Source organism: Haliotis cracherodii, unplaced genomic scaffold (genome assembly GCF_022045235.1).
Source record: "Haliotis cracherodii isolate W230 unplaced genomic scaffold, xgHalCrac1.p SCAF_10, whole genome shotgun sequence".
Taxonomy (NCBI): domain Eukaryota; kingdom Metazoa; phylum Mollusca; class Gastropoda; order Lepetellida; family Haliotidae; genus Haliotis; species Haliotis cracherodii.
In genome coordinates, this window is record NW_027266265.1 from 10,530,627 (window position 1) to 10,539,834 (window position 9,208).

General features: G+C 42.3%; 1 protein-coding gene across 1 annotated transcript; it reads right to left on the reverse strand.

Annotated features, from left to right (window-relative positions):
• Positions 1-1,408: 1,408 nt before the first annotated feature.
• On the reverse strand, positions 1,409-2,926 carry LOC139448045 (uncharacterized). Its single transcript, XM_071229552.1, has one exon. The coding sequence runs from the start codon at positions 2,924-2,926 to the stop codon at positions 1,409-1,411; it is 1,518 nt and encodes a 505-aa protein (XP_071085653.1).
• Between the last annotated feature and the right edge of the window lie 6,282 nt (positions 2,927-9,208).

The following is a 9,208-nucleotide window of genomic DNA, read 5'->3' on the forward strand; positions in this document are numbered from 1 at the left end:
TGAAGAGTAATCACTCCCTTCCATGTCAATATGACACTTGGATGTATTCAGACATGGCACACGGGTGCGTGAAGGTATGTCATATGAAATCAACCCAGTTGTGACTAAGGCAGTAGATTCATGTAATCAAGTGATAAATATAAGAAACAGCATTACAACACAATATCGTTTCATACGCGTATCTAAAAATAACGTTATGGGCATCCTGTCATTGTAGCATTAAATTTGATATCCACTGAGCCAGATAATATCCTTTACACTTATCGTAGGGACAAAACCTCCTTCATTTATATTTCGCCATTCTGTAACATCACTCTGCAATAATGGATGAAGGAGAGGGGAGTGGGAATATATATAACGGGTAGAGTAATCTTCTTCTCTCCAATACCCATATGGCATATGGATATATTTAGATATACAAGATAGCTATTCGATAAATTACAAAAAGCAAAGAAGAACAAAGCTGGTCTATTTCACGATAAAACATTGTTCTATCATGTCGTCATTTTGAGAGATTCGAATATACACTTGCAACTTGATGACGTCACACATTGGACGACGATATTTTTTGTGTCTAGTGAGTTGTTCGCCATAGATGTAGCTGGGGTACGCAGATAAACGCGGTGGCCGAACAGTCGCATTCAAAAGTGGGAGAGCTATGACAATGGGTATTGAGAGAAAAGGTACAGATAATCAACATGGGGATTGTGAGGAAAAATAACACTTAACCCACCTGTTCATAAAATGGACTTGTCTGACAATGCCGAGGTCAAATTCTATTCAGGGAAGTTATCATTATTAAAGTTAAGGTAACTATTCTTAAAGCTTGCGCATTTTATCAACACAATGTTGGTATCTCATAAAAGGAAGTAACGAATAGTGGGATATTATCGCAAAATAAAACACTGCAAGGAGATTCAACCATGACGGCGCCGTTTAATCCTTAAATATCACACGGATATATGTAGGTTAAAACTATGTACAAGTAATGATGCAAAATTATGGATATCGATCAGAATCACACTAACACCTATTTTAGAATATAATATGAACATATGTTCATATATATTCAAACGTCAGTGTATGCGCACGTTCAATATATTGTAACAAATGTTATATTTGAGATAACACTTCTGAGTACAGTACAGATTCTCGTACTTTTTGTGTTGAGTCCTGTCCGGGATTCGAACCCACACTGCCAGAATGAGGCACCTAATCGCCAGCACACAAAGTCAGCGATCTGAACCACTCAACCACCGAGTAGGAGAATCTGCACTTTACTCAGAAAGTGTTATCCCAAATATAACATTTGTTGCATTTAACCACTTTCTGAATGGCACTGTGTGTTAATCGTTCAATATATTGTCAAACACATATTTTTAGTCATATGTGACAGTGTTTTCTCTGACTAGTGTTGGCATTCATTTGTAGCATGTCCTTGATGATGACACTTACAGCATACCTGTTCTTCTTTACTGTGAGCAAACATACATGCATTTTGATGTCGGCACAAAGTACCTAAGACAATGTTGTTGCACATGACGGTCTTGTACTTATACAAATTGCGCTGGGTCTTATTTGTAACATATTCATTGCGCTTTTCAAAGAACGACTCTTCTTGTTCCGTGTGAGAAAATTTACATTCTTTACCAGGGACACACTGAAAATGATATTCACAAGGAGTAGTGTACCGCTGGTGCTGTTTGCGCTGTTTGCGCTTAACATGCTCAAATGGATCCCCTTTTGGTTCGGTGAGTATGGATTGGTGGCTACTGTTTCTTGGACATCCAGGATCCTGGTATTGCTGATGGGTCATTTTGTTTGTCGAATCGCGATGTGTGGCCCCGCTCGGTGATATTCGACCAGAGGTACAATCGGGATTACTTTCTCCATCAGCAGGTCCGAGGACTTTGTCAGCGCCGGATATGTTGGCAGTGGCAGCGGAGGGGGTTGTCATTCCATCGGCATCTTCACACTCCAGGACAGTATATCTGTTAAAACATAGATCGGGAGCTGTGTCCTCGTCGGGTGTAGTATTACTGTAGTCAAAGTATGTCAGAACTTGTTCGCATAATTTAGGTTCGCATAGAGTTTCTAGTTTTGTCTTAAAGAGTTTTAAAGGAGTATCGTCATCCAAGTTTTTATCTTTGCACGGGAGGAACAGGATTGCTAGGTCCTGACTTATAGCAGCCTCTGACGACTTTGGAAGTATCCAGGCATGTTGCCAAGGCCATTCGAACTTATCAAGGGTTTTCCTTAACTCAATGAATTCTTTGTTTTTCTCATCTTGAAGCTGTCTAACGCATTGTCGTAGCACGATCCCACGTCTTAACAGCTCATTTCTGAAATGTGGGGACATAGTAAACCTTTCAGTGGTAAAAGTAATTTTATCGAAATGTCCTGGTTGTGAAAGATCATGAGTTGTCATTAATTTAGGATTTTTATCGCGAAGACGCTTAAGGTCTCCACCCAAATTCTTTTCCAATGCCCAAACCTCTACATTCCACCTTCTCTGTATAGCCTTTTCAATGCACGGAGACATGTCATTATCACCGCTAACTATAACAACGGTAGATCCATGTTCCCTGTTTTGGGTATCACAAACTAATTCTGTCACATCCGCAACAATTTGCGTATCTACTTTTTTCTCTTTACCTGTCCACTCACTTCTTTTGTGTTTCTTGATTTCCCAACCCTTTTCCTCTATTTTCTTCCATACTGTGTCTACTGGCGGCGGCTCTGATCCATACAAAGTTGCGTGGTTTACCACTCTTCCATTGCTTATCAAATTAGCTAACCCTCCAACATCTATTCTCAAGCGAGGGTCTTCTGTAAAGGATTTGTTGAGCCTGTATCCTTTCACCTTTTTGGCTTCTATCCAAAAATTGGAATCGTCCAGAAAGATCCATATGCCTTCAGCAGTCATATCCGATTAACAATCTGCAAGTGCAACGAATTAATATCTATGAGGGTAAAATTATATATGCTTCAAAGTGCTTTTAATTTCAGTTTACACCAAGTAAGACCATCCATAATACTTTCTATGTTTCTCATTTCAACTCACTTTTTGAATTTCATTTAATATTCTAAATGAGGCTGGGCTTTTAGGAGGTAGGGCTGAAGTTTGTTTGTTTGTTATTTAACGCTGCACTCAGCAATATTCCAGCTATATGACGGAGGTCTGTAAATAATAGAGTCTTGACCAAACAGTCCAGTGATTTACATCATGAGCATCGATCCAGGCAATTGGGATATGATGACATGCATCAACCAAGTCAGCAAGCCTGACCATCCGATCCCATTACGACAAGCATAGTCGCCATTTACGGCAAGCATAGTCGCCATTTACGGCAAGCATGGGTTGCTGAAGACATATTCTACCCCGGATTTTCCCACACTAGAACCATATATTTTGCAATAGGATAGACTGTGTGTCCAAAGCATACAATTGTTGTGTGTTTGTGTGCGTGTCTACTGTGTTTCCCTGTGCGTCTGTTGCGTGTTTGTGTGCGTCGTGTGTTGTGTGTGTGTCTGTGTTGTGTCTAGTGTGTTTCGGTGTGCGTCTGTTAAGTGTTTGTGTGTGGTGTGTCTAGTGTGTTTCGGTGTGCGTCTGCTGTGTGTTTGTGTGTGTGTGTGTGTGTGTGTATGCGCGTGGCGTGTTGTGTGTGTCTAATGTGTTTCGGTGTGCATCTGTTGTGTGTTTGTGTATGTGGTGTGCGTGTGTGGTGTGTTGTGTGTCTAATGTGTTTCGGTGTGCGTCTCTTGTGTGTCTGTTTGTGCGTGGTGTGTATGTGTGTGTATTGTGTGTGTCTGTGGTGTGTCTAGTGTGTTTCGGTGTGCGTCTGTTGCGTGTGTGTGGTGTGTCTAGTGTGTTTCGGTGTGCATCTGCTGTGATTGTGTGCGTGGTGTGTTGTGTGTGTGTTGTGTCTAGTGTGTTTCTGTGTGCGTCTGTCGCGTGCTTGTGTTTGGTGTGTGTCTGTGGTGTGTCTAGTGTGTTTCGGTGTGCGTCTGCTGTGTGTTTGTGTGTGTGTGTGTGTGCGCGTGGTGTGTTGCGTGTGTCTAATGTGTTTCGGTGTGCGTTTGTTGTGTGTGCGTGGTGTGTTGTGTGTCTAGTGTGTTGCGGTGTGCATCTGTTGTGTGTGTGTTTGTGCTTGGTGTGTATTGTGTGTGTGTGTGTGTGGTGTGTGTGTGTGGTGTGCCTAGTGTGTTTCGGGGTGCGTCTGTTGCGTGTTTGTGTGCGGTGTGTCTAGTGTGCGTTTGTTGCGCGTTGTGTGTGTGTGTGTGGTGTGTCTAGTGTGTTTCGGTGTGCATCTGCTGTGATTGTGTGCGTGGTGTGTTGTGTTTAGTGTGTTTCCGTGTGCGTCTGTTGCGTGTTTGTGTTTGGTGTGTGTCTGTGGTGTGTCTAGTGTGTTTCGGTGTGCGTCTGCTGTGTGTTTGTGTGTGTGTGTGTGTATGCGCGTGTTGTGTTGTGTGTGTCTAATGTGTTTCGGTGTGCATCTGTTGTGTGTTTGTGTACGTGGTGTGCATCTGTTGTGTGCGTGGTGTGTGGTGTGTGTCTAGAGTGTTTCGGTGTGCGTCCCTTGTGTGTGTGTTTGTGCGTGGTGTGTATGTGTGTGTGTGTCTGTGGTGTGTCTAGTGTGTTTCGGTGTGCCTCTGCTGTGTGTTTGTGTGTGTGTGAGTGTGTGTGTGTATGTGGTGTGTTGTGTGTGTCTAGTGTGTTTCGGAGTGTGTCTGCTGTGCGTTTGTGTGTGCATGGTGTGTTGTGTGTGTTTGTGTGGTGTGTGTCTAGTGTGTTTCGGTATGATATAGAGAGAGTATTGTTGGATATACGAAACAATATTGCGAAGAGAAAGAAGATGTGGAGGATATAGAAGAAGAAGTAGAGTCCTTAGAAAAGAATGTAGAGAAAGCACGATGGTTTGCCAAATACACAAATATTGCAGGATATATTCTCCTTCCAATTGTTGTACTATGGAAACTACGGAGGAAAAAGGAAGCTCCCACTATTCCACAAAACCGGATGCTTTCCGAATGCTATAGATTTTCCATTTGGATATTTGCTATATGGTATAGAAGAAAATATGTATACAGAATACAAGAAAGGCAATCCTCCACGTTTTCCCCACGAGGAATTCCATACAGCAGAAGTAGAATATTGGAAGAACAGGCCTATGGAATTTTCTTCTGTAGATAGAGAGAAACTATGAGATCTAGCCTCCAAAAGACCAGTAGACCATAAAGCATTTACTTTGGGGCACTACGATGTAGATACAACAAACTATCACAATGTGTATGCAGTAGCATATGGTAGAAAAGTTTTTCGTTGTTTGCCTGGTGGTACAATTTGTTGTTAGACCATGTAGAGAGAGAAAAAAAGTTGTATATAGGCATGTGTGTTTACTGGCTATCTTCGTATTTGTATGTTGTTGCTGCTATATGCACTATTCTATCTTTCTTCTTTTGTGGAGTTGTTTTTTCTTCTCCTGGCCTGCAAAGGATAGGACTAGCTGTTTCCCCTACAACTGCATTTCCTCAAATCTGTTCTATTTCTTTTTCCGACACACCACAGACACAAACACACAACAGACGCACACCGATGCACACTAGACACACCACAGACACACACACCGAAACACACAACACATGCACACCGAAACACACACACAACACACCACGCACACACACAACACACCACGCACACACACAATCACACAACAGATGCACACCGAAACACACACACAACACACCACGCACACACAACAGACGCACACCGAAACACACACACAAACATGCAACACACCACACAAACAAAAGATGCACATACACAACACACCACGCACACACACAACAGACGCACACCGAAACACACACACAAACATGCAACACACCACACAAACAAAAGATGCACATACACAACACACCACGCACACACACAACAGACGCACGCCGAAACACACAACAGACGCACACTGAAACACACTAGACACACCACAGACACACACCACACACAAACACGCAACAGAGGCACGCCAAAACACACTTGACACAATATACACACAACACACAACGCACACAATCACAACAGATGCACACCAAAACACACTAGACACAACACACAAACACGCAACAGACTCACACCGAAACACACTCATAACAAAGACACACCCACACAACAAATGCACACCAAAACACACTACACACACACAACACACACACAAACACACAGCAGACGCACTCCGAAACACACTAGACACATCACAGACACACACAACACACCACGTACACAAACACACAACAAATGCACACCGAAACACACTAGACACACCACAGACATACGCCACAGACACACACCACGCACACACAACAGACGCACACCGAAACACACTACACACACACACCACGCACACAAACACACAACATACGCACAGGGAAACACTAGACACACCACAGACACACAACACACCACACGCACACAAACGCACACCACCGCACACACCACTCACACACCCACATTCAAACACGCAACAGACGCGCATCAAAGCACACCACAGACACACACACAACACACCACGCACAAACACACACACAAACACACAACAGACGCACACCGAAACACACTAGACACACCACAGACATACGCCACAGACACACACCACGCACACACAACAGACGCACACCGAAACACACTACACACACACACCACGCACACAAACACACAACATACGCACAGGGAAACACTAGACATACCACAGACACACAACACACCACACGCACACAAACGCACACCACCGCACACACCACTCACACACCCACATTCAAACACGCAACAGACGCGCATCAAAGCACACCACAGACACACACACAACACACCACGCACAAACACACACACAAACACACAACAGACGCACACCGAAACACACTAGACACACAATACACCAATCATACACAACATATGCACATTACACACACACACACAACACACCACGCACACAACATACAACAGATGCACACCGAAATACACTAGACACACCACACACCTCACAAACACGCAACAGACGCACACCGAAACACACTAGACACACCACAGACACACACACAACACACCACGCACACACCAGACGCACAGGGAAACACAGTAGACAAACACACAACAATTGTATGCTTTGGACACACAGTCTATCCTACTGCAAAATATATGGTTCTAATGTGTGTGTGTGTGTGTGGGGGGGGGGGGGGGGGGGGGGGGGGATATCGTTTTATGTGTGGAATGTTTAATTGGGAGTACACCTATTTGGGGGCATTCGTTAGTTTAATGTCAAGTCGATTGTGGAATAGCATAATCATTTAATGGAAGAGAGAAAAAATTCCCCTCCTGTAGTAGTAGTATTGGGGTATAAATCTAGCCCACACGTGTGTGTACCCGTTTCAGGGTATATCCCCTTACCTATATACTCTGACCCCATGGTACCGCGGCATTTATCGTATCGCAGCATTTGTGATTTCCGGTAGTTCACGCCGGACACGCCTCTTAGCAGCTGTCTGTTAATCGGCTTGTTCCGCCGTGTATATGATAACTGCATGCCAACGTGCACAATGTATTACGTCATTACTCGTGCACTCACCTTCTGACGTCACACATATAAATGCAATTTATAAAATGTGTAAATATTTCAGTCATTTTGACTGAAAAATCTGTCCAGATTTGACTATAAAATTGATTAAGACGATCAAAAGGGCCAAAAAACATCACAACATATTATTATGCAGGATTAGAAGCCAAACAACATAGAAATGTACTTTTCAACGTAACATTTTCAGTCTCTTGGTGATGACATTAAACATCAAAATGTTTGGAATTCGTTATCATAATAATACATATGGAAATGTTTTTCAGTCACTTTGTAAAATAACTGAATATTGAGGCATTTAATAGCCTGCAACCTCGGGGTATCGCGGTACTTGTCATGTGCGCTGAACGGAACAAAATGCACTCACTAACCTTTATGTTTATTCGTGTTTACTGTATCAGATATCATTCATGTTATCAAACAATGCATATTTTACTGATAAAAGTTCATTATTTACATTAGCAGCTCCGAGTAAAAGCCGGGCCTCGCGCTCTGTTTGACAAGGGAGAGAACTCCATCGTATCGCGGTACACAGAAAAGTTGTGTATGGAGGTCCGAATTGGAGAAAAAGAGGACATAATTCTACCAACCACTTGGTATGATCATGCCAGACATCAGTGATTTGTCCAGACAAGTGCAAAGACAGCACAAGTAAAATTCTAAATGTGTTATCAGCAATAGGTATTCAATGCATATTTACAGAAAAGTAAGAGAAAAATATTTTCATAAGTCAACATCAAAATATCAGAAATGATATTTTAAGATTGTATAAACAAAATTGGATGACAATAATTTGTCACAAAATGGAAAAATGTTAAAAGTCAACAATAAATATATAAAAAACACTCCTTGTATGCCCAAAGTATGTATTTATCTTTTGGTTACTTGTGAAGAACGTATTTCTTAGTTTGGCATTATGGCCCTTATGATCTCCCAATAGATTCTGGGCACCGAGCGGGAAAAAATGTGCGGAGTACGTAACTTCCGTTACCTCATTAGTCGCCATGAATATGCAGATGATCTAGTTCAGGTCGATAGAGAAAGTTTACTTGGGGAACTGCGGGTTATATCGTTGGCCATTGATAGATGGGGGTAAGGCAATATTACAACAGATGCCAGAAATATGTATCAACGGATTGATAACTCCTTACTTACAACAGACGGAACATTCCGAGGAAACTGAAATTGTTTACGAAGTGAGCACTTCCTGGTTACTAATTTGCATTAATAGACAGCCGCTTAGAGGCGTGTCCCGCGTGAACTACCGGAAATCACAAATGCCGCGATACGATGAATGCCGCGGTACCATGGGGTCCGAGTATAAATTGTTACGTGTTACACATTTTGACTGTAAAAAATATACACACTATGAAAAAAGCAATGCTCAGGTGAAATATTTACTTTGTGTTGCAAGCAAAAATAGTGTAAATGAAAATCGCAAAATTATCAAGCAAGTGACTTATCCAAACTTCGTCACCATTACTGATGCTACCCACAAATATACCTACATTTCCTTATTATCTCGAAAACTGTATTTCATTTTGTTGATCAATGTGACAATATGTCCTTATTACTACCCA